The sequence below is a fragment of the Gadus chalcogrammus genome, chromosome 8 (genome assembly GCF_026213295.1).
Source record: "Gadus chalcogrammus isolate NIFS_2021 chromosome 8, NIFS_Gcha_1.0, whole genome shotgun sequence".
Taxonomy (NCBI): domain Eukaryota; kingdom Metazoa; phylum Chordata; class Actinopteri; order Gadiformes; family Gadidae; genus Gadus; species Gadus chalcogrammus.
In genome coordinates, this window is record NC_079419.1 from 4,220,880 (window position 1) to 4,247,260 (window position 26,381).

At 49.3% G+C, this 26,381-nt stretch overlaps 1 protein-coding gene across 1 annotated transcript in view; it reads right to left on the bottom strand.

The window, feature by feature from the left end:
- adgrl2b.1 (adhesion G protein-coupled receptor L2b, tandem duplicate 1) overlaps window positions 1-26,381 on the bottom strand; it is a 61,437-nt gene that overhangs the window by 24,394 nt on the left and 10,662 nt on the right. The window contains exons 2-5 of the mRNA XM_056597317.1: window positions 21,290-21,514; window positions 9,341-9,554; window positions 4,065-4,174; window positions 494-1,294 (exon numbers count right to left, since the gene is read on the bottom strand). Of these exons, the coding sequence (XP_056453292.1) occupies window positions 494-1,294; window positions 4,065-4,174; window positions 9,341-9,554; window positions 21,290-21,398 (1,234 nt within the window). The 5' untranslated portion in view covers window positions 21,399-21,514. The remainder of the gene's footprint in view (window positions 1-493; window positions 1,295-4,064; window positions 4,175-9,340; window positions 9,555-21,289; window positions 21,515-26,381) is intronic.

Consider the following 26,381-nt stretch of genomic DNA (forward strand, 5'->3'; position numbering starts at 1 on the left):
AGCCTCTCTTTGTGTTTTCCCAACGCCTAACACGTCTGAGATGAAAATGGGAACCGTTTGCGACATCATTAACCCCACCTGTGTACAATCCCAGCTCTCCTCTCCCGACATGTGGACTTGTGTGTGTGTGCGGAATTGTGTGTGTGTGTGGGTGTGCGGACTTGTGTGTGTGTGTGTGTGCGGACTTGTGTGTGTGTGTGTGTGTGCGGACTTGTGTGTGTGTGTGTGTGCGGACTTGTGTGTGTGTCTTTGTGTGTCTTTGTGTGTGTGTGTGTGTGTGTGTGTGTGTGTGTGTGTGTGTGTGTGTGTGTGTGTGTGTGTGTGTCTGTCTCTCCGTGCGTGTCTGTGTGTGCGTGCGTGTACGTGTCCTGCGTGCGTGTACGCATGTTCGTGTCCGTGTGTCTGTCTGTCTGCTTACGCGTGTGCGTGTTTGGCCGTCTGGGTGCAGCGGAAAGAAAAAACGAAAAAGAAAACCCGGCGCAGACTTCCTCACCTTCCGCCGGATCCGGGGGGCCGAACTCCAGGTCGTAGCGGAGCACGTTGAAGTTATTCCACACGTACAGCTGGTTGTCGCGCGGGTTGTAATCCACGGCGGCGATGTACTGGTACTGGTTGGGGAAGGCGATGTCGGTGTACTCGCCCAGGCTCAGCTTGGTGTTGTAGGTGTAGTCGATGTGGCTGCGGCTGGCCTCGCTCTCGTTCTCCTCGTAGGTGGAGCGCACCACGTGCAGCACGCCGCACACCATGAAGGCGTTGGACGCCGAGCGCTTGTCGTACGCCGTCTCCCACGTGGCCTCGAAGCGCAGTGTGTACGGGTTGAGCTGGCTCACCACCATGCGGCCGTTGTTCTGCTCCGTGGCGTAGATCACCCAGAGGCCCCGCTCGTCCACCGCCAGGTCGATGTCCGTCTTGCCGCCCCAGCGGTACGGCGAGGTGTCGTGGTAGTTGGCGTTGTTGACGATGGCCTCGCCGCTCTTGATGCGCGTGCGCAGGTCGAACTTGACGATGTTGCGCGTGCGCTCCTTGTTGAAGAAGATGGCGCCGTCGTAGGCCACGAAGCCCGTGCCGTCCACGCGGTGCGGCAGCTTGTAGGTGGTGGTCTGCCGGCCGCTCTTGAAGTCGTCCAGCGAGGCGTACTCGATGAGCGTGTCCGTGCGGTACGGCGTCCAGGGCATGAAGAACACCTTCTCGGCCGCCTGCAGGGGGTCCTTGCACCAGGCGCCCGCCTGCTGCTCGGCTTCGAAGACGAAGGTGGGCGCTCCGATGCCCTTCAGCGTGCCAGGGCAGATAAAGACTAGAGTGGGAGAGAGAGGAGAGTGAGGAGGAGACACGAGGCGCGCGGTGGAGTAAGGCTGAGCAAATATAGAACAGGTGATGCACTGTGAACAGACAACACTTGGAGCGGTGGCATTCAGGGACTGTAGGTTTCAAAGGACGAAACTACTTTGGGTTTTTTTGTTGGTTTTTTTGGACTAAAAACTAAATAAGGAATGGGAGAATTAGTACGGGAGAGAAGGTTCAGTAATGGACATGTGAGGCCAGGAGAACCTTCATCTCAAGAGTCTGCCTAAAAACTGGATAAAAGCGTACGGAGACGTGAACGAAAAAAATACCAACAAAAGAGACCTGCAAGTGAAAGATGGGAAAAAATTTGGGTGGGGGGGATGGGAGGGGGGGTGAGGGGGACAGGAAACATCAGCCCTGTCCCTGACGTCAACTAGCACACGGCCGGGCTCGGGGAGGAGGAAAATGCCAACGTTGCACACATGCACACTTGCGTGACTTGGGTCGTAAACCAGGATGAGAAGGGCGAGGGGAGAAAAAACCATTTCACATCTTGAAGGAAAGAAGATGGAGGGAATGTGAGGGGGAGGGGGGGGGGGGGGGGGGGGGGAGGGTGAACAACAGAGTGTCGATGACCGTGGTGGCAGCGAAGCGGAGGTGAAACAAAAACTAAAAGTGGATCAAACGACCAAAACCACAAACGGTGGAGGACCGCGACTACTCATTCTGTGGCCAAAATACAAGAGGAACCAATGATGGATGAGCGAGGTCGCGGCAAGGTCGCCACCGTGAAGTCCGTTCCGAGTTATTCGCCGATGAAAAGGAACAGAACGGTCAACGGTTTCGATTTTGGGTGTTTTTTTTTCTGTTTTTGCCCTCATTGCCCGTCTCAGTCAGCCATCACTGCTCGCTCATATCGCGTGCTCTGGATGCAAGCAGGAGCAAGCAAGACAAAACCATCGACACATTATCCTCCCAGACAGTGCCTGTCAACAGGTCCCTGAGGTCATCAACCCAGGCACCGTGGGCGACCATTTGTATTGGAAAAAAAAAATGATATTTCTTTTTTGGGGTGGGGGGGGGGGGACTTTAATCTATTATTTCTGTGGAGAGTGTGGACTCCGGGGTTGCACAGCACAACACAATTCCCTTCCAGGTTTAGTTTCTGACAAAAGAAAGGAAAAATAAAAGGGAAGAGACATTTGGGAACAGGAGGGGAGTCGGGGTGAAGGAGGTGTGTGTGTGTTGGAGCGGGAGGTGAGGGGGGGGAGGGTCTGTGTGCAGGGAAAAGGGGGAGAAGGGGGGGGGGACTCAATACCACAGGACAAGGAGCCAGGAGGAGGGGAGGAGGAGGAAGGGGGGGGCCGGACCACTCATTTACCTTTTTGCTCCACTTCTATTTTAGGCGGTGGAAAAAGAAAGCGATAGAACAAAAAAAGGAAAGGTGCAAAAGGGGAGAGAAAGAGGTTATCAAGAGTCAACGACGTGGGGAAAGAGAAGAATTGAAGAGGTTAGGACAGAAAAGGTTTAACTGCAACTGCTGCGTATTTTCTTTTGGAATGAGAACTTTTGAGAAGGAATTCAAAATTCGTTAGTCAGTCCGTTTACCCTAAGGTTTAAGAAAGAAGGCAAACAAACACAGAACCATCGCAGACCGACGTGCTGGTCAGAGAAGGTCAGACTACTGCTGCCCCTCGTCCACAATGCTCTATGCCCTCGCCAAGCACAAAGAACGTGCCGGGTGTGAGGGTGATTGCAGATGGCCTGAATCGACCGGAGACCAGTTCGCTTTTCTTTTTCGTCTGCTTAACCAGACGGTAATTCAATTCAGATTGCAAGGTTAAACGGATGACACCAGACAATATAACCTAGTTCAGAACATAGTGCAGTTCCAGTTCTTTCAAAAGGTAAAAATCTATCTTTTTCATCCAAAAACCTTGATGGCGAATAACATGTTGAATTAGAAATACGTTGGCGGGATAGGAAAGCTGTATACAAAGAGGTTAGCAACACACCACACACACTGGAGGTGGGAAAGAGAAGAGAAGAAGAATAGTTGTTAGTCGGAGGGGAGGGAGAGGAGGCAGGAACGAGTGAGGTCGGCTTTGAGGAATAAACACAGGTTAACGTTTCAGGAAATGTTCTTATTAAAATCGCTTAGCTGCGTTCTGATTTCTTTGGCAGGGATTAGGCTCGGTGAGGCTTCTGGAGATATAATTCAAAGCAGATGTTGGATACTTTGTCTTATATTGCTCTATGATTAGCAAATTTAGTACAAATAAAACCACATGCATTATCAACTCTATCAACGTTGAATTGCATTCATATGTCAACATTCAATCTGGGGTTTATATTTGCTTTGCTGTGTTTACAGAACCTTATTAATCTAAGACAAGTAAGAAAGATACATCCATATAGATACATAGATATTGATAGATAGATCTAGATCTATCTATCTATATATAGATCTATATATAAATCTTAATATCTTTATGTATATGTGTGTATATACACACACACACATATATATATATATATATACATACATACACCGATATATTTATATATATAAATACACATACACATATATGTATATATACACACATACTGTACATATGCATACATATACACACATATATAGACATATATACTGTATATATAAATATTTACAAGTGTATTGAGTCCCAGTTGTTGCAGAGGGCACACGGGTCTTAAACATCATCATGTTGTAACAGATAGAATAGGTTTGGTATAGTGAGAGTCAGACTGGGAATACTTACTATAAGGAACACACTCATACTGGACCTCTAAGTACTTGTAGGTGCCGGGGCATGGGTCCGGAAACACATCGGAGCCCGTGACAACCACACACTGGGTACGGTTGTTGCACCTAGAACACAAGATTGACCACAGGGTTCAGCATGACTCAGAACGCACAACGGACGACAACAACACAAGAGAAACCAGGGTTCAGAAAAACAAGAGACAGACGGCGAGGAGAAGAGAGGACATGTACAGGTATGGCGAGCGCTGAGCGCACTCGGGTTGAAATTCCAATCCGACGGCTCATTTTACATATTTGCTACGGCGACAGAAAGCGGAAACACATGAATAAAGTCAATACGCAGTGTGTTAAGAAGAAAATGGAGAATCGGTAAGTCAACGTGAAGGGGGCCGGGGGGTTGGGGAGGCATACACGATGTGTAAGAACAGCTCATGGCAAAGTTAGGAGTTTGTGTTGGCAGGCTTGGCTCCTCCAGTCAAACAGGGTTTATAGCTCTTAAACAGCGTCTCCAAGCCACCGCTGAAACCAAAGACAATCGTTAAGATTTGAAACAGCAGGTGGCTGAGACATGCAATCGACCGGAATGGCTTTTCTGTAGTAAACAAAGAGGTCCTCTGCCAGCGCGGCGCGCCTCCGACGTGGAGGAGCTGCCATTTTATTTCAATATTAAAAAAAACAGCCCCTAGGTTGAATAGTGTGTCTGTTCCTCTTGAATGGGAATGCTCCGTTGCTAATCTGTGTACACATGTGTGTCTGTGGGTGTCTGTGGGTGTCTGTGTGTGTGTGTGTGTGTGTGTGGCTCTCTGTGTGTGTGTGTGGCTCTCTGTGTGTGTGTGGCTCTCTCTGTGTGTGTGTGTGTGTGTGTGTGTGTGTGTGTATTTGTGTGTGTGTGTGTGTGTGTGGCTCTCTGTGTGTGTGTGGCTCTCTCTCTCTCTCTGTGTGTGTGTGTGTGTGTGTGTGTGTGTGTGTGTGTGTGTGTGTGTGTGTGTGTGTGTGTGTGTGTGTGTGTGTGTGTGTGTGTGTGTGTGTGTGTGTGTGTGTGTGTGTGTGTGTGTGTGTGTGTGTGTGTGTGTGTGTGTGTGTGTCTCTGTGTGTGAGTGGCTCTGTGTGTGTGTGTGTGTGTGTGTGTGAGTGTGTGTGTGTTTGTGTCTCTGTGTGTGTGCGTGTGTGTGTGTGTGTATGTGTGTGTTTCTGTGTGTGTGCGCACATGTGTGTGTACGTACGCTTGCTTGTTCAATACCAACATGTCACCATGCTGTTAAGAGGGTTCAAATAGCAGCGAAGCAAAAAGGAAAATAAAACATTTATATATAAGTATGAAAAGGACAGCAAAGCACTGATTTGGTGTAAATACAGGAGGATAAAGTGTCTCCACTTCAATCAGGCTCTCTTGTGGCTGAGAGACAGGGGGGGGGCGGCCGTCGGGGGAAACCGATGCAAACCAATATCTGAAAAGAAGGGGAAGGAGGAGACGGGCCAGCAGACCCGTTCGAGACACTGGGGATAAGCGTCTCTTTGAGGAAGAGGGTCACCGAGGCACTGAGCACCAGTGATCAGCGGGGCGAGAGTGCTTCCCCCCCCGCTGAGGAAACAGAACCCAGAGGTTCACAGTGCAGATGTGATGTGAGCCACCTAAAAGAAAATGGCCGTTAAACAATCGCACAAAGACACAGAGTGTTTCCAGAGGAGTCCTCTGTGTTTTTCTGTTCATGAGGGAGAGAGAAAAAAAAAACGGTTATTGTTCTCTACCCATGATGGACGGGCACATTTTAACATCTTTTTTTCCTTTTTCACAAGAAGGAGGGGAATAAAAGGGAATGAATTAACTCCTTTCACCTGTGATGTTAATGCATTGCGAAGCAGGGTGGTTGTTTTTTTAAACCGCCAAAAAAGGGCAGACGTCCATTAGGAAGGAGGGTACTGGGCGGAAGGCGGAGAGATGCCAGCCGCGTGGGCACGTGGTTGATTCTCCGCTCGCGTTTTACCGCAACAAGCACTCGGGGGGGGGGGGGGAGGGGAGAAAATCATCAGCCCCGACTAGGAGTAGACTGGCTACCACCCACCTCAGAGAAAAGGTGGTGGTGGCAGCCGAAGAAAAAAACACTGTCGCAAATTGAGAGATCAAAGTTGATCACAGATCCTATCCGTCTGGCGTCCGTCACTCAAACCAACCCCCGCCAAAATTCTCTTCGCGTCATATCCTGGCGTCGTCTTAATCAAAAATACATATTGTGGCGATTGCGATCGGCTCAAATTGTTTTTTAATGAAGAGCTCTGGCCCTTATCAACCCAGGCCCCCCTCCCTCCTCCCCCCGAACGAGTCGCCTCATGTGGGTCGCGTTAAGGTCCGTCCCCCTGAGCTGCTCTCCGCGGTTCCCCTCGGTGAGATAATATTAACAGAAAAAAATGTCATTATCCCTAGCCGGGGGCCATCTTGTCTTCCCCTCCGATGCTGTAATCTGAAATAACAGATAGTGCCAGGAACGCCGCAGTAAAGACCTTGGAACATTCCGGCTGAATCTGCAAGGTTTTCGCTAGACACTTGTGGTTCCACACCTCGATGATATCAAAACGCAGAAGACGTCTACGGAATTAATTACTTCAGATATTAAGAAGCTTTTGCATTAACCCGGTGTCAACTAGTCCCGTCAACGGAAAAATAGTCACTCGTAGAGTGTCCATCTTGGTGGCTCTCTGAAACCGCGCCACCTTTAGACCTTGCGGTAAAATGCGTGTGGTTTTCATTAACCTCGGGATGGAAATAACTTTTTAATAGCTAATTTATACTTTTGATTATATATGCATAAATAATGGCAAATTTATATTTTGATAATATATATAATAAAAAGTATAAATTAGTCTCTCTCTCTCTCTCTCTCTCAAAATAAAATACAAGTGTGAAACACTTCAACTGTGGCTTTTTTAAGCTGTTTTGAATAGCACTAACTAGCAGAATATGGTTTATATATATATATATAATATATATATAATACCACAAACTAACTCTCTTGCATTGTAAACGTCTCACACGCTTGTAATTCTCCATGCTCACTAAATAAGAAATTAACCGAGCAATGTCCTAAATTGTCAGCACTGCGTACAGTTCTTCTATTTTGGTCCGTACATTATGAACCTGTTAAGAAGAAAGATGGTTCCAGAATACTTTCCTCTTAAATCTAGCTTTCGGCGAAAAACCCCCAAGTGCCTTAATATTTTATTACCCGTCCAGGTCCGTTTGTGTCATAAATATTTCACAAACATGTTTTTTGTACAACAAAAATGTTTAGTCTAGCCTACTTGCTGAAACACATCCGATTCTGATCTTGCAGCTGTTAATGGTAAAGGGAAAAGTAAAAGAAAGGCGACAACATAAACGCAGACCGCATAACTGCTAACACTGCCGATGGAAACTAAATTAACAATATGGCTGCCTCCTCGCTGCACATCAAGACACACTGCTCAGAGCCGGCAGAACGGGTCACTAATGGGCACGCCGACTGCTGGATCCTAAAAATATTCCCAGCTATCACATCAGCGCTAATTACACTCTAGATCCGGCTTCTCTTTTGATCTGAATCATTAGAATAAATTTGGCTATGGATGTGGCCTGTGTTGAACTTGCACGTGTGTGAGTGCGTGCACGCGTTCAAAAAATGCAATGCCTCACCTCTGCGAAGCATCTCACTCACACAGACAGAAACACAGATACTAGGTGTATCCTAGATACACCTAGTATCTAGGAGGACGCCCTTGATTGGCGGGAGGGATTACTTCAGACGTTTCGATCGAGCTACCCCCAACCGTGTCTCTGCAGACCGCCGTGGTCCTCACTGGGGTCTGCGCTGAGGGCTGCCACGTGGGCCCGTGCCTCTCCATCGCCAGTAACCATGGCGCTTTTGAACGCCGCTCCACGGAGCACGTGTAGCACAGCGGGCAGTCCCTGTTAGCGATGCTACCGTGACATGTCTCATCGGAGCAATTAAGGAGAGGTGGATTAAAACGTGACGAGGGGAGAATAGGGGGACGTGGAACATAATGTAAAGAGTAATTCCGGGGGGGGGGGGGGGGGGGGGGTAGGCCGATGTACGGCAGCACCGCGCCCAGGGGTGGGGAACGCTAATGTAGCACAGAGCTAATGTAGCACAGAGCTAATGTAGCACAGAGCTAATGTAGCACAGGGCTAATGTAGCAAAGAGCTAATGTAGCACAGGGCTAATGTAGCACAGAGCTAATGTAGCACAGAGCTAATGTAGCACAGGGCTAATGTAGCACACAGCTAATGTAGCACAGAGCTAATGTAGCACAGAGCTAATGTAGCACAGGGCTATGTTAGCAGTGGAGCTCGGGCCGGTGTGACACGACTGATGAAAGGTTGAGCCGGTTAGCCGTTTGATAGAAATAACCTCCGCCACCTCTTTGGGCACAGCGGCACGGACGCTTAGCTGTCTTCTGACACGAGCAAGAGGCCCGAAGGGGAAGCAAAAACGAGTTTAGCCAATGTTTAGTTTGTTTAAGGTCGTACGGCGAACGCTGTCAACACCTGGTGCCAGATCCAGGCCGTGGCGCGGTGCTAGTGTTGTCACCGCGGCGAGGGAGGAAAGGCTAGCTCCCCAGGGGGAGTTGGAGAGGGTGTAGTCCGCAACGTTTCTCAGAGGGAGATGGCTAATGGCGAGCAGACCTTTGGGTGCCAACAGGGGTACCGCTTTACGTTATTTACAACCTGTAAAGGGAATATCATCTTCTGAATATCAAGAAGAACAAAGACGCGGCGGCGGTGGCAGCAGCTAGCGTGTAGCGTGCCGCCCTCTCTCTCTCTCTCTCTCTCTCTCTCTTCCTATTTGGTCAAACGCCGCCCCCATACACTCTGAGTCAACGAGAGGAGAGAGAATTCAAACAAAAGGGAGGAAAAGCGTGCAAAAGGGCACTGGGATTATGAAGCGTTGACCGGTGAGTGGGTGCGCTAAGCATGAAGGGCGATTATATTTCATGGTATTAAAAATAAGTTGAAGAAGAACAAGTACTGGAAGAAGTGTGAAAGTGGAAGAAGAGGGAAAAAAAAATAACATGTTTTTCCGGCCAGAATGCGGCAGCAGTGTTGGGGGAGGCCCACTGCCCCCCCCCCCCCCCTCCCCTCCCCCGCCCCACACAAAATAACAGAACTCATCCCGGGGGTCCGAGACGGCACCTCCACCTCCTCCTGTCACCGTTGATGAAATAAGATCCCCCCCCCCCCCCCCCCCCCTTCTGCCCTCACCCCTCCCTCCCCCTCACCTCTGCGATATGATCTTGTAGGCGTCGGGGAGGTAGCACTGGACGTTCTCCATCTGGAAGGGGTCGGCGTCGCAGATCTTGTCGTCGGTGCGGCCGTAGTTGGCCGTCTCGATCATGATGACGTCGCTTCCTGGGCAGCGCAGCTCGATGGCGTAGCCCTCGCACGAGAGCTCCCGCCTGACCAGCCCGAAGGGCAAGGCAGCACGGCTGAAACCTGGCAACCCAAAGGAGAGGCGGGGGGAGAGAGAGAGAGAGAGAGAGAGAGAGAGAGAGAGAGAGAGAGAGAGAGAGAGAGAGAGAGAGAGAGAGAGAGAGAGAGAGAGAGAGGCAGAGAGAGAGAGGCAGACAGAGAAAGAGCGAGAGACAGAGACAGAGAGAGAGAGAGAGACAGAGACAGAGAGAGAGAGAGAGACAGAGCGAGAAAGACAGAGACAGAGAGAGAGAGAGAGAGAGAGACAGAGCGAGAGAGACAGACAGAGAGGGAGAGACGTATGTTATACAAAGCCAAACCGAGGCACTGAAAAGTAATCACTGGCTTTGTGCGAGAGACCAGATAAAATACATGCAGAACAAGAATTTTAGCATTGGGCTGAATAAATAAGCAGCGATGGTCTGTTAGTTTCAACTGCCGTTTTAAAAACACAAGACTCGCCCAGGAGAAGAAAAAAGACTAAACAATTCGACCTCTTAATTTCTCTGCGGTCTCGGGGTGTTGGCTAGTACATCAAATCTGTGTCACCAGGGACCAGTTGTAACCTCTCGAAAAACCTTGGGTAATACATAGGGCTACAGTTAAACCCAGAAAACGTTCCCCCCCCCCTCCCAGACCGGTACACGGGCATAGGAGGTGAACTTCATTGGCGGAACTCGTGGAACGGTTCATTTAATAAATTGCACCAAATCCCATTGTCGGTTCTGTTTGGTTTGGCTCCATCAGGCTACTGTAGATAGAGGTAGAGGGGGGAGGGGGGGGTGGGTTTGGGGTTGGGGGGGCTGGAGAAGTAGGATCCCGGCAGAATGAAGTGTGATTTAATCCATTTTTACGTCGCTGGCAATCGAACGGGGGGGGGACTGTCTGGAGTCCGCACAGGAGGAGGAAAAATCTATAGGTGGCGCACGGCCAAACGACCGGGGTTTAGGGGAAGATTAACCATTTCACTCAGTCCGCGCCGCCGCCTCCCGTCGGCACACAACGCCGGTAAAGGTTATCCCCTTCTGTTTTTGAATTATTATTTTTTATTCTTCTCAGAAGAAAATGAAATGTCAAGTCACAAACGAGGCGCCATTAGAGAGATGAGCTGACCAGCTGAGGAGAGACTCAAGAAGGGGACGTGTGTGTGCAAATGTGCAAATGCCCAAATGATAAGTTGACAGAAATGGATCAATGTAAATCGTAAATAATGAGCTGACCAGCTGGGGACAGAATTAAGAAGAGGACATGTGTCCAAATGTCCAAGTGATTATTGACGAACAGAAATGGATCAATGTAAATACTAATGAATGAGACGACCAGCTGAGGAGAGAATTAAGGAGGGGACTTCTTCGCAAATGTCCCAGTGATCATTGACGAACAGAAACGGATCAATGTAAATACTAAATAATGAGCCAACTGCTAACTAGCCCATGTCGGTTTAAAGATAAGAGCGAGGCAGATGCCTCCCTCTCCCGTCAATAACCACGGTTTGTTTGCCGGCCTGGCGGGTCCCTCGGGACTCAGACAGCGTGTTTTTTTTGCTTCTTCCCCTAATTAGCGCTTCATTCAGACCGTTACCTTCCCCATAATCCCATTGGCTCCCGACTGCGGGGTGACACGCACCACGACTAACCGCCGCCGGTTCACTCTGTGCCCTTCCGCTAATTGTCTTTACACTTTTTGACGGTCGTAACCTGACGCAATTAGCGTTATTCGAGCGGTGCAAAGTTAAAGGGATTCCCGCTCACCAGGATAAAGAAAAAGGACACTCTAGCCGAACCACCGGCCACCACCTCGCATCGAGACACGTTAGCCCGCTGTGCCTCGCTCAATTACGCCGGTATTATGTGTCGGTCCACACGCCCGACGCCTCAGATAGAAAAGAGAAATGGCTTTCTTTTCTGTGAGGCTTTTCACTTCATTACAGCATAGCGATATAGTTCAGCATAGTTTGCTTTTGACGTTACCCCAGTCATTCTGTGCACAGTGGCAGTGGTGGTCGTCGTACTGGTAATGATATAGGCCATAGTTTTGCCTGCCGTGAGATTGGCTAGCCATATTACTAGCGTGTGGAGCTGGGATCTAATGGCCGGCAGATTCTGCTTAGCTTGAATGTTTATCACGTCATTACGAGGTGTCAGCTCGACATAGCCCGACACGGAGGACTGCAGGGTCAGTCCATCAGCTCCAACAAGATATGCACTTAAATTGTCAGAACCCCCCCCCCCCCCCCCCCCCCCGCCATTCCCCATAAAAAAATACACAACATCTCTACACCATAGTTGATGATAAAAGACAATAGGGAGTCTGTGGCTTCACTAGCAAAGACTAACGATGTTCTTGTCTGCCATCCCTCATGGAAAGGAGTCAACTGGTTTATCACGCTAGCTTACAGAAAGCTGGCAGCAGCAAACGCAGTTCATGGGACTATATCATTTGGTATAGGGGAGCGAGCCAATCCATTCTGCCTGCCCCCACACACACACACACACACACACACACACACATAGCGCTCTTTCCCTTCGGTGTTTAGCGGCAAACCCAGCCATCTATCAGATGGCTGGGTCCTGATTGCATTCTGCTGTCATCGGAGGCCAGGGAATTGATTAGACAAGTTGCTTTTCCAGAGTCTTCCTCCTCCTGCATGGATCTCTGGTTGTAGACTAGCCTTACGCCAATTAAGGCGGAGTAACCAAACTGAGGGAAGGATAGACCAAAAGAGGGCAGGTAATAGTCTCTAATACAAGGCATTACCCGTGGTCTCGTTAACGACCCTATGCCGACTCGTAATCGGCCAGGTAATGACACACCTGACCCAACAGTTTAAATGTTGGATCTAAATGTGGGGTTGAAATCAAAAGCAGTGTGTGTTTACAACGCCAATATAGGCTGATTTGTTCTGATTTAAAGCTTAAGTATAATCTGGAAACAAACCAATCTTTTTTTATTCGGTTGAGATACTGGCTTAACCAAACTTGAGAGGAGGAGAGGTTTCTTTCTTTGTGTCTGCGGAAAAACGTCAAAGTCTTCAGGAACCACGCGAAACCTTTGATCTTCAGTGTTGTACTTTGTTTGACTGCTCAACTTCGTGGCAGTGGAAGACTGCGTCAGAAGGGCAGAGAGAGAGAGAGAGCGAGAGAGCGAGAGAGCGAGAGAGCGAGAGAGAGAGAGAGAGAGAGAGAGAGAGAGATCCATCTCAGGAAAAATCCATAGCCCTGATCGGTGTGTGTGTGTGTGTGTGTGTGTGTGTGTGTGTGTGTGTGTGTGTGTGTGTGTGTGTGTGTGTGTGTGTGTGTGTGTGTGTGTGCGTGTGTGTGTCTGTTTGCGCGTGCGGGTGCCTACGTTGCGTGCGATAAGAGAAATTGTTCTCTCTTTATCCGAGTCTCGGCCAAGCATTAAATCACACCGCATCCCAGCCCCGTAAATAAAATATAAAATGGAATGCTCTATTGAATCACCATGGTAACCACTCTGACAGCGCCATAATTGTGACCCCTGCTTTGATCCCCGCTCCTGGTTTTGTTGACACCGAAGCCTTATCAGGCATTCTGGTCAGCAAGAGGACTGTGGGCAAAGTAGCTTTCCAGATCCCCCCCCCCCCCCACCCCCCCCTCCCCGACCTGCCTTCTAAGCCTTCTATTGAGCCAGCGAGAGCATGGCAGTGGCAGGGGCCGCCTCTCCGTGGGCTGGATTATGGGAGCCTCTCTTCTCCGGCGATCCACAGCCAGCAATTCCTCCGCAACGATCTGCCCTTCATAATAAATATTTTGTTTTCTGTCAACATCCGTGGAGTGGTAAAGTGCCACAATGGTTGAAAAGGGGGTATGGAACCACTAACTGCCTGAGGCTTTTAGATGCTTTTTTTTTTTTACTCCTCTCAAAAAAGGAGAAAGAAGATAACATAAAAGCCATATAAACGTCGTGCGTATAAAGCTATGCACATTTAGGAATTGAAAGCCTCAGAGCGGGTCTCGCTCAGGGTCACGGCGGCTCTCATTTTCCCAGAGATGCCTTTCTGTTTGCGCGGGACCCGTCCTGACTAACCTTTAACATTACAGGCTCACCCCTCCATAAGGACTTGAGCCGGAGAGAAAACAAACGCTACGCTTGATTATGCCGCGAAAAGGAGGCCAGTGTGGGGAAGGGCAGACAGAGAGGCCGGGGTCTGCCACAGACAAGAGCGAAGGCGCTGGGTGGACGCTTGTCATCCTTCATTAGGGACCCTTTGATTGGCCTTTGTGGTCCTGGAAACGGCAAACAGCTGCATGCAAATGGCTCTGTTCCCCGGGCCGGGCCCCCATTGTTCCAGCCTCCAGTTTGACAGGGACGCTTTCTCGGGGGCATAAAGGAGGTTGTAGCCTTTAGTTAAATAAGAGTGGCCCCCGTCGAGGGCACAGCAGGGGGGGTCGGGGAGGGGTTCAGGATTGTTGGTCCTTTTTATGTTGTTTTATTCTAAATATTACTGGTGTCCAAAGAGCGGATCTTGCGAGTCAACAGTGTTCCTGCTTGGGTGCCTCCTTAATCCGATGTATCTGGGGAGCGCGCAGGGGAACCTTTTTCTTTTTTCCCTGACGATGAAGACGGAAAATTTCCGATGGGAATTATTAAACCGGGAGAATAATTATATGCACCGCATATTTGAATAGTTTAGAAGAGGGAACAAAGCTAAAACCTCGCATAGCCTTTTGATGGCTCCTATTCTTAATAATTTTTGATTGCCGGCCAAAGGAAAAGCAAAAAAAATCCTAATTTAGAAAGCACAGGATTATTGGGAAAATTAATCAAGGCTTCAAGGGAGCAAAGCAATTAGCACATTATTATTTTGAAACATTAGTTCAACTCAGCCGGCTCCATTGGTACACTCTTATGCTTATGCTTAAAAATGGTACTTTCACCGGGGCAGGGATTGCAACTGTTGCCCCTCAGAAGGTGAAGTCGTCGTCGTCGGTATACGTGTGACCCCCATGAGACCCTCGACGCACAAAGGAATGGAGCGGGAGATGAGAATGGAGATTGGGGAGTTTGCAGAATAACACCTTTCGTTTCACATCCAGCTGACACCCTGGGATCTCTTGGCCACGGCCCCCCCCCCCCCCCCCCCCCTGCCAGATCGGGTTTCATCTCCAACCGCCAAAACACGGTTAATATTTGAAAATATGGTTGGACATATGGCACCGTCTCCCCTGACACCTTAGATCCCTCCGCGGACCACCTTGCTGGGAATTGTTTCTAAAGACAGTGTCAGACAAGACCACAAACCCCTGGGCGACACCCGCCTTTCCCAGACAACGGCTATAAGACACTCGCGATTCCGATAGAAGTACTCCAAAATAGAACCCGAGCTTTGGAACCGTGTCCATTTGTGGTTAGGAGAAGCTAGCTCGGAGAGACGTATCCTCTTTTCCCCTCCCCTTTTCTTACGATAAAAGAGAATTATAATCGCCATCTGCATCTATATTCATGACTGCGCCATTGTGGGCATTGTCTGCAGTCCATCTCCTGTTTTCTCAGCTTTGAACGCGGGCCCTGAATAGCGGGAGGTAGCGGCATATGTTGCATGTTGCTACACGTTCCTGTAAAGGGGGTTTAAGGGGAAGGATTTCTCATTGGACTGTGATAGACGCCGGCCCCCGTCGGTGTCCCCTCCAGCTCTCAGGTGGGCTCGTTTAGACCCAGGCTGATCCTGTTTTGACACACGCCCGGGCGCCATTATTCCCCTCCTTTTGTGTTTAGGTAAACGTCAGGCATAAGTGCCCCTGTAACGCAGCCTTTTCAAGCCTTCAAAAACATGGATTTGGCATTGACACTTGCAACTGCGTGTCGTTTGTTGCCGAGCACTTCTGTTGACACTTCTGGGGAGGGGGATGGGGGGAAGTAGGCTCAAATGGATTCTCATCAATTTCATACCGAAACTTTGACATGAACATTTTAGGGTTTTTTCGTCATGACGGCCAAACAGTTCTGATAGATTTGTAACCATGAAAGCAGCTAATGAGTCAGCATGACAGGGAGTATTTGGCGCGACGCTTTACTTGATTTCATCTGTGGTGCATTTCATCTCCCGCAGAAGCCATGAATCCATTGCTTGTCAGATAAAAAGATTAAACAATTAGGCACCTTGTATAGTCTACACACCTTTATGTCCTGCTGAGGAAATGTTCCTTTCATAAATGTGCAACAATTTAAGGGGGGAGTTTTCCATCTGAGAGATGAAAAATGACTCCATACATGCAGGAGTATAAATGTTGACGGAATTGGTTCACTGCTGCTCATTGTGTAGCGTATGATGGCATGCTTTCCTTAAGAGACGTTCATAGAACATTGAGACAAATTGGTTTGTTCCAAAAGGCATGAGCGATCCCCGACCCTGCCCTAAGCTCTTCTGCTAAACCAATATCCTCGGAAAATACCAAAGGCTTGAGGAATGCACTGCATTGGCACAGGGGTTTGTTAAATTCCTATGTGGAGCTGTCACTTAACAAAGCAATGTTCGGAATAGGTGAATACATTCCGTACACCTCAGAGATAAGTTCCGCATTAAACTCAAGGTTTAATGAATCTTCGGACGTCAAAGGAAAATTAACACAGGTGGCTACGTATACCTGCGGTTCAATAGACCGAACATACTTGTGAAATGTGAAACGTATCGTAATCTTTTGGGGGAGGGGTTTCGGCAAATCCGAAACACGGAAATATCTGCCAACTCTGGCGTTAAGTGAAAGTGCTTCCCCTGATTCTGTTTCCGCGGAAGGGGAAGAGAGAGGGGAGTGGGATAAGGCAGAGGATGTGATGCTATCTCCATCACATGCTTGTTGTCTCCGTGCTGCCATCACTTAACCACTATGGGGCGAGCGGGGGGGGGCCTAGGAGAGGCTGCGCTCGCTACATCACAGAATACAGAGCAGCCGGGGCTAGCTAGCTGTACCTGCACCACAAAGGATTAAATGAGTAGTTAGTGGGAGACTTCAAGCATGACTGGTAGCATCCAAGATCGATGCCTCCAGACAATGACGTAAAGAGAGAAATGATCAAAGACAGCGAGGCACACAAAGGCTGGAACAAACGGAGCAGAAAGTGTGCCACGCAGGCAAACATAATCGCTGTGCATCCTGCAAGCAGGGCGTACGTAAAGATATACAGCAATGGGAGGTTAACGTGACCTTATTTGGATTTCAACAGAGCTCGGCGGAAAGAAAAAAAATGCAATTAAAAGAAAATAAACCAAACGAAAGAATCCAGACACATTCCGAGGCGACAAACGTCTGCTATCTTTGGCCACTCTGATTGAGCTGCGTGCGATGACCTTGCCTAACTCCCCCTCCACCGCCGACCCGGTCAATACAAGCCGAACACAGTACCACTGATAAGGGCTGCCCAGATGGGGAGGCCTCGGTGAAAGACGGCTTCCTCCCCTCGTCTTTCGATGAAGCCATTGTGCCTTCCGCACTCAAGGAGAGAGGGGGGGGGGGGGGGGCAATGGCGATAACATATGGCAAACAAGGCCTCTCTTTGTACCCTTCCCCTTCTTTGACATTACTTCTATTTTTTTTCTAATGGCCTACTTAGTCAATTTCCTGCACAGTGGGAGCGGCATGTCTTATCTCAGACTGTTTATACCTGCGAATCGGCTGGTGGCCTTTTGTTTGCAGGTGACCCACCACGAGGTGACATTTAATTCCTGAATAAAAATAAGGGGCATGGTCACGCTCAGTGGCGCCGGCTCTCAGGCCCCGAGGAGATTACTAATACAGTAAACGCAACAGAGCCGCATGTATATACCCTCGCTGGGTATAAGACAGCCCCACCAATACACTTCACTACACTCAAGTCAAGGCAAATGTTTTCCACCGCTTCCAAAAATGCACTTACGCTAAATAAGCTCGGAGAGGACTCCAGTGGCCGACCGGTGTACACCCGCACGTTGTGTGTGGGCTTGGACTACACACCAAACAATCCATTTCAATCATTTCCCCCCAGCGGTCAATATGGACCTGTCGTTAATCATTTAAAAGAAATCCCCTTTCCGTGTAAATCGCATCATAGGGTGACATAAATATAGTTAGCAGATCTTGTCCAGACATTTCCTGCGAGGGAGTAACGTATGTTTCCATAGACAAATCACGAGGTGGTGACTTCTCCCACCAGCTCTGCACAGTTTATATTGTAGCTCAAATGCAATTGTAGCGCAAAGTCTTATGAATGCCAGGAGGGTGTACTCCGTGCTAAAAGACTAAATGCAGTTGCAATGTTGCATTTAATATATATTGTGGAATAAAAGGGCTTCTTCTGGCATGGTAATGGTTAAAATAGGATGTAATGAAGGACTAAGTGGCTGACAATGCTGTGTTTAAACTCCACCGCCACAGGAATGTACCCAAAGCCACAACTTTCTTTGATGCAATAAATCATTGTTTCTTTTGGTTGTTACACCCCTATATAAACTTATTTTTCCCTTTGTTGGGATTTTATGTTGTTTTTTGCTGCTTTTTGCTCACTGTTTCCAGGCACGTGTTTAGGGTCTCTATATGCACAGGATACATTCCATGTCAGGGAAAATGTTTTTGTTACTCCTCAGCATTCATGGACTTCTTTGTTTTGACAGCTAAAGTATCTGGTGAGAAAGTCAAGGGAAGCTTTTCTAAAAGATTAGGAACTACCTTAGCGTTGTAAGCCTGAGACTTATCTTTTATTTGAATTAAGCCGCCCAAGGAGAAGCAGTGAGCACGGGCGGTGTTTAAGAACGGAGGAAATATGGTACACATCTGGCGCCGTGTTTACACAACTCGCAGCCATAAAGGGTGTGAATTTAGGCTTCTTTGTGATTCTTCCAGAAAGATGGATTTAAGGCATGCTTAACAAACGAAATCAAAACGTCAGAGAGCGTATCCCCCTTTCTCTTTGATTAAGTGCATGTATGCAAACCCGTCAGCCATAGTGCCGACCGACGAACCCCATCCCCTCTGCAGGCGGACTGTGTTGAGGTTGTACTTAGTGTAACAGAAACATTCCTGTTTCATTCTCTCCACTCCCACCTCTTAAGATAGGATCTTCCCGATGCCAAAGGAACTTTTATAATAAAACCTCCCAAGATTACGTACAAAGAAAAACAAAAGCGCAAATTGTGAAAACCCGTCTAAAATAATAGATTTTTCTAAGTCTGAACTCTTGTCGATCTCAATCCGTGGATGTGTCCCCCGAAACCATACAACTGTTCAGACAAAGAACAGGTTTTTCATTTCCTCCACTAAACACTTTAGGGTGAAACATTTGTCCAAGACGGATGTATCAGATGCCTCTGCCCATCTCTCTCTGTGCCCCCCCCCCCCTCCATGTGCTTGTTCACGCCACACAGATTGACCAGTCATCTGTAAATCTCCCACGGCTCAGCTGATAATTCAACATAGTCCTCCCAAAGACATCCAGCATTCGGTATGAATTATAAAACAAGCCAAGCATATCAATGCTTGACAGACGGGACGTCTGTGGCCTGCGGCCAGAGAGGAGTTAGCATACAATGACTTCCCCGCGCATTCAACCCCAGGACTGGAAATACCAGTATGACACAAGGGAGGCGCGACCGGAGCTCACAATGGATGGCACTGCATGAAACAAATGATGTGCGGAGACGTATAGCTGACCTTTCCAACCTCCTCCGTAGCGCACACAAGCAGCTTGATATCCTCGCTGATTGCCAAGATATTCTCACAATTAATAACGGAATTGTTTGGTAGTTGCGTCTGTTTCACGCTCTCTGTGCTATTCTGTTTTACAGCCTTAAACTAAATCAAAAAAGGAAGGGGGGGGAGTAGGTATTGGTCGTACTAAGAATGAAATTAATTCTAATAGCGTATATATATTGGAGGATGGGAGATCTGATTTTACATAGGCTACTTACAAACCGATTCATCTTGGGGAATGAAGGCAGACCAAACATGTTGCTGCCGGAAAATCTAAACACCTAATGAGAATTAAAACAAACACAGTTGGGTTTCCATGTTGAAACAGGGGTAAACACGTCAGGAAACCATGAATAATTACTCCTTCATCATTCCTCTCTTTGTTTTTGGTTTTGTTGTTTCAGCTGCGGCTCCGGTTCCTACGCAAGGAATTAATACAGAACAACCAGCGGAGAGATGCTGGCCGCCTCACAAGTCTTAATCCCCCCCCAAATCTGTTGTTTTAATGTCCGAGTTTAACTTTTCTGACTCGAGTCGTAGCAGGTAGCAGGTAGGGAGGATTTAGCACGAGGGGAAGGAGACAGTAAATAAAATAATAAAAAGCCCAACTGGCTGCATCGAATGTAATCCCAAACCGTTATATTTTCCTGCACACCGCAGCAGAATTCTCCCCCTCCTCCCCTAAAAGCAATTCAACATGGGTTCAGCGCAGACAATCTCAAAGTCGGACCGAATCGCGGGGGCCTACACTTCAAATAGCACAGAACCGTTTCCAGGCAAAGGGTCGCTTCAGCGCGACATCTTCTGTGATGTCTTGTCTATAGATATTGCTCTACAAAGGCAGGAATATTTCCGACCGAAAGACAGAGGGGGGAAGAAGATTTTTCCAACACTAACTTCCTCCATTATTCATACCGCACATCCATACGTACACAGAGACGTGCTCCGTCTCCACCGCAGAACAAAGTAATAGAGGAGAAGACAGGCAGTGCCATCAGAAGGCAGGAAGGGGAAACGTGTCTAACACATCAAATATATTTTATAGACCCCCACCCCCTTCCCCCAGGAAAAATAGACCCAACAACGAATTAAGGCCTGGCAAATGGTGGACCCTTATAGACCGAGGTTGAATAAAAACGTTTAAATGCTTCATCGTCTAGCCCACAAACAACCGTGGTTTTTATGGCAACGTCACAGATGAGATGTTTTATTGACAGCAGTTATAATTATTGCCAAACATACTTCATCAATAGCGTGCCGTGGAAATAAATGATAAAACAAGCTTTTGGAGGTCTTTGCATGCAGAGCTGCTGTTTTGTAGGGACTGGGAATGCTTTCACGTTGAGATTTGTAGTGTTGTTTACTCTGTTCTTCATTAAAAATGTGAAACTGAGTGCAACCGTACCTGGGTTCACACTCACACATTATATGTCGCCAATGCAGAATGCGTTTGTGTTCGTTCAACACTAGAACATGTTGGAAAGGTGAGCGGGGGTGCTTATATAAATATATATATCTATAAATATAGAGAGGTGCTTCACAGGAATAACTTATTAAACATTCTATAAAGAAAGCTATGCTGCACATTGCTTTAAAATAATCCAAAGCAGTAAAGAACGACTCACAGACGTTACACAATTTAAAATGAAACACGATAAATAACACCTTATATTTATGGTAAGGTTAATATAAAACATACACTACCTACCAAAAAGTTTGGGGTCACTTAGCAATGTTCTTATTTTTTAAAGAAAAGCACTGTTTTCTTCAATGAAGATAACATTCAATTAATCAGAAATACAGTCTCAACATTGGTAATGTGGTAAATGACTAATCTAGCTGGAAACGGCTGATTTTTAATGGAATATCTAGGTGCACAGAGGCATATGTTCAACATTGATCACTCCTGTGTGCTAACGGTACATTGTTAAGCTAATCTTGTCAAAGGCTAATCGATGATTCGAAAACCCTTGTGCAATTATGTCAACACTGCTGAAAACTGGAATTAAAGTGTGAATCATCACAGCAAACATGAAATTGTCTGGGGGAGCCCAAACACAAAGCTCCACGGTAACTTACCCTCGGAGCCGTTGGTGTACACAAGGAGCTGCAGCAGGCAGGGCAGCAGCAGACACCTCCACAGTGGGGAAGCCATTCTAGTGCGTTGGGAGGTCAGGCCTCCTGGCATCGGGAGCTTTTTGTTCCTGATAGCGGCGGAGTTCAGTGTTCTGCCGAGGGAGAGCTGAGAGCTGAGGAGTCAACGGTCAGTGGCTCTGGTCGAAACATCTGGGCTCATCTTTACATCTGGAGGGGGGAGAAAGGAGGAAAGGGGAGTTTAGTGCACTGCTTCGATGTCGTCCGTTCAGAGCCCCCTGGAGGGACCGTCCTCCTCGTCATCATCATCATCCTCAAATTGGCCGTGACACAGAAGTTTACCGACACAACGAGAACCAGCGAAAGAAACGCACAATGAGGCGGCACGCACACAAAATGGCTTTTCACATATTTGCATGTGATCAAACATGCGCTGTTTGTTTTGGGGGTTATTTTTCGTCCTGCTCAGGAATAGACACCAGGATGAAGATAAAACTGGTTTTCCCGTCTATATTTAACAGCTGGGCAAGAACACACAAACATTGCGGAGCGCCGAGAGGACATGCGGCCGCTATTAAAACACTCCCAACTCCACCGCAAAATGTTTACACTGGCGGGCTCTCTCCCCCCCCCCCCCGCCCCCCCCCCAACTCTCCTCGGCTTCGACCAGATCCCCAGTGGAGGAGGGGGGTGGGGGGGCGGGGGGGGGCGGGGGGGGGCAGGGGGGGGGGCTCGCTCAGGCAAGCGGTCCGCGCACGGCTCCTCTCTAGACACGCCGTCTTCCCGGGGCTGGTTTTTTTGCAGCCGGTCCTTATCAAGGAGCCGCTGACGGGAAGCGACGGCGCCTTTGTCTGCCGCCGCAGCCAAAGGTTGGCCTGCGAGACGCAGCACAGCCCACGGATAAGCTGCTTACCAAAAGTCAAACACTGAGGAGGGTTGATATGTCATGTTGCATGTGAAATGCCATGCACAACCACACAGACGTATGCACACACAGACGTATGCACACACACACACACACACCTCATCTACATCTTCAAACAACCAGACACAAGTGTGTGTATTTATAAAAACACACCTACGCACACACACACACACACACCTACTCTCACACACACACACACACACACCTACTCACACACACACACACTGGGTAGAAAGCCACAGGAGCACACTACGATATACGGACACACACACACACCCCTACACACACACACACACACACACACACACACACACACACACACACACACACACACACACACACACACACACACACACACACACACACACACACACACACACACACACACACACACACACACAGGCACACAGGCACACTGTCACCCGGTTCCCATGTGGCTGTGGATGAGCACGACGCCGCGGCGAGATGGAAGCCCCCTCCTGCTCTCCCAGATCCCCCCCGTCAGCCCCCCTGATTAGTTTATAATGAACCTCGGTTTTAGCGGCGCGGCGCTAGGCTCTGAACGCTCCCCGGTCCCGCTAATGGGCCAGGGATCATTCCGGCAAGACGAAAAAACCCACAAAACACTGAAAGCTTTGACATTAGCGTACATACTTACAAATGATTTAAGTCACCGATAGCGATTTGTTCTTCTGAGCAGACTCACCCCCGCTGTGAGGCAAGAGGTGCTGGAGGGGAAGAGCTTGAGTGGCTTTAACCGTGTCCACCCGCGCTTAAAACTATTTCCCTTCCTTTGAATTTACACGAGCTCATTCTCTCCGAGTAGCCTACATGCAGGGGCCGTCCAGGCAATAAAACATCCACATCCTAAATAATATCGTCTATTTTAAGGGAACTAGAAAAATCTTTTAATTGTCCTGCAGTCGTTCAGCCAAAGTACAACACTAAATCAAACCGGCCCAACACCGGAGGACCCCATATAGCATCTCCAGCGATGCTGCTGCTGCTAATCCCCAAGTCTACCAACTAGCGGGCTCTCACAGGGCTTTTTGGGCAGAAGACCAAAAAAGATCTTCCGTTTTAAATCCTCCGGGAGGAGAGCACACACTCGTGACCATCGCCAGAGCCCCCCCCCCCCCCCACCCCCACTATTCATCATCTCTAAATGTGAGCTAGGGGGCTCCCAGCGCCCGTCAGGCCGGCTGACAGACCATTGGACACCGCGAGCCGTTGGGTGGACAATCACACTGCCCTTCTGGCCTGCTGCTGCTGCTGCTGCTGCTGCTGCTGGAGCCAACTGGGACACTCAACTCCACTCCCCGCCCCCCCCCCCCCGCCCACTCCACCCCCGCCCTGCCTGGCAGACAGCGAGGTCCCGGTGACGGGCCAGTCAGGTCTGAGGCCCCCCCCCCAGCCCGCCCACCGCCCTGAGCACGTCGACATACCGCAGAGCCGTGTTGCTGGGGGTTCTCCCTCTTATGTGGGGGAGCTTTTCAGCAGGAGGTGATCGGGGGGATGGGGGGTTGGGGGGGGGGGGGTCCGAGGGCCTCATCCTCCTAAACGTTTGCTCTTGGTTTGACGGTGCCCGGTCGATCGGGTTTGGGACTCGGGCGTCGAAAGGGATTAGTCAGATGATCAATGATCGCCTGACCGGGATATACCCCCCACTGTTCAAACCCGGGCTGCTGGTAAACCTCACCCTGGTTGTTAAGGAGAGGGGTACGGAGAGGGGGAGGGGGAGGGTATCTGTCCGTCGGGGGAAGGGGGAGGTAGGGGTATGGCTTCAAGAGGTAAGCAGAGGGGTGGTTCAGCCTAAGGATATGACACCTAGACCCCATGCTGGTTGTTAAGGAGAGGGCCACGGAGTTGGGGAGAGGAGGTGCCAGTTCATCTGATGAGGGGGAGAGGGGGGGGGGGGGGGGGTATCTGTCCATCAGGGCAGGGGGGGAGGGGGGGTATGGCCTCAAGAGGTAAGCAGAGGGGGTAGTAAAGCCCATCCACGGCGGTGGTCTCTCCACCAGATGCTCCTGGGAACGGAGGCCAGCCGTAAATGGCCGTTAATAATAATAATCACGTAACATTCACGCCATGTTCCTGCGCCACAGATACGAAAATGGTTCCGCAGCGATGACTCAATCACACCACCTACACACTCGCTCCGACAGAGCTCCGGTGTGAGACGGGAACAGAAGTTAGTCCCTGCCCCCAGCTGTACTTTAAGCCTTACTCTCGCTCGTTGTCGAGGTCTGTCCCCCCTGTTCGGCCGGGAAATGAAAGGTAACCGTGTAGGAGAGTCCGAAATGTGGAAAGGAAAAATGATTAGAAAACACTTCCACATCTGTTTTCATTTCCCTCCCCCCCCCATCCCAGACCGTGTAAACCGAAGGAGACAAATCCGTCATCAGTCAAGATAATGGAGGAAGCAAGCCACAGTCCGTGGCAATGTTTCACATGAAAAACGGAAAAAATATAAGCAATCATCGAAAAAAATAATAAACGTGTTCCTTTTTTTTTTTCTTTTTGGAGCCCGGCGGAGTAATTAAAACGGAATAGAAACAAACACGTGGAGCGACATCGCCTCGCGTCCAAGAAGGCGCTTCACGGTGGTGATGCAAGGCCCCCGAATGAATGCAAGAATCCTGTTTTCACTTGAGCCTCCCCTCACACAATGTTGAAGAGGCGTTCTCTTAAGAAGAGAGAGTGGGAGGGGGGAGGGGGGTAGGGAGGGAGGGAGGGAGGGAAGGGGGGGAGGAGGAGGGAGGGGGGGGGAGGAGGGAGACCACTGCCTCTAAGCCGTGGGACTGAATAGATGGAAGACAGAGGAGAGAGGAGGGAGAGAATGGCTGGGAGGAAAAAAGAAAGAAGGGGGCAGGGAGGGGGAGGGAGGGAGGCGGGCGGGGGAGGGAGGGAGGCGGGGGGGGGGGGGGGGGGGTCACTGAGAGGGATTGACAGCTTGGGAGTGTGGCTTGACCTCCTCGAATGGCCTTCCAAGTTTGTTTTTTTTCCCTCCACGGGCTTAAGAGTCGGGGAGGACGGAACGGTCTAAAAGCCCCGGGAATGTTAATTTATTTTCAATTGTGCGCCGCAAAATAGGAGCGGGGGGGGGGGGGGGGAAATAAAGAGCGCATACATACATAACAAGTAAGACGGGGGACAAAACTAATGCGCTGCTGCAGGTGTAAGCCCCCCCGTCCGACATGCTAAATAGAGACGTGAGCCGCGGCCGGACCCCGCACTCCGCACAATGGTTCGCTCCAACCGCTCGCCCAGAAACAGCTAATTTGGAGGCCGTTGCGTCATCCACCGGCACCAAGCCGCCGCCGCCGCCGCCGCCGCCGCCGCCGGCGCTTCGACGACAATAACGAAGAACCATGTGAACAAGGGGGGGTTTCAAAACGAGAGCCGACGGCTGCGATGCTGGGAGGCTGGGAGAGGGGGGGGCGGGGGAGTGGGGGTGCTACAGGAACTGAGGGGGAGAACTACGGCTCCCCAGGTGCCTTTTTTGTCCTTCTCCGTGATCCCTGATGTTCCAGAGGAGCCCTTCATTCGTTTTTTTTGGGTTACGGCAGTCAATGTCACGGTCGAGCTTTGCCGATTTCCCCCCGGGTGCATGATGTCACTTCCTTGGCTCGAGCAGCAATTTGGAGCACCCCCTCTCATCTTCTGTCAGCGAGGAGAAGGGGCTCATATCCGAGGGTGTGCTGCTCAGCAGTGTGCGTGCGTCTCGCTCGACAGATGGCTTCCGTTGAGGTAGAGGAGGAATCAAACTCAGGGAAGTTTGATTAGGAAGTAAGTCTAGTAGTCTATTGGGTGGCAAAGGCACTGGTGTTAAAAAAGTAGAGAGACGTTGGATACTAGGAAACCGCAGGGCTTTCGGGCCTGGGATTCCCTCATAGGAGACTCGGACACAGAAAAGTAAAAGAAACCCTAACCGTAGTTGAGGAAAAGGTAGTGCCCTCTGATGACATTGGGGTTTGTATAGGTTTGTGTGTTGCTGGTAGTCGACTTGCTCATATCTTTTTTCTTATTTTACGCATCCAGAACACAGAAAAACCGAACTCGAATAACAAAAGGAGTCTGAAAAATAAGCCATCCTTGTTTCAAGGGGCACTGCAAGGTCCCTACTACTACTTCTACTTTGAAGATGGAGAC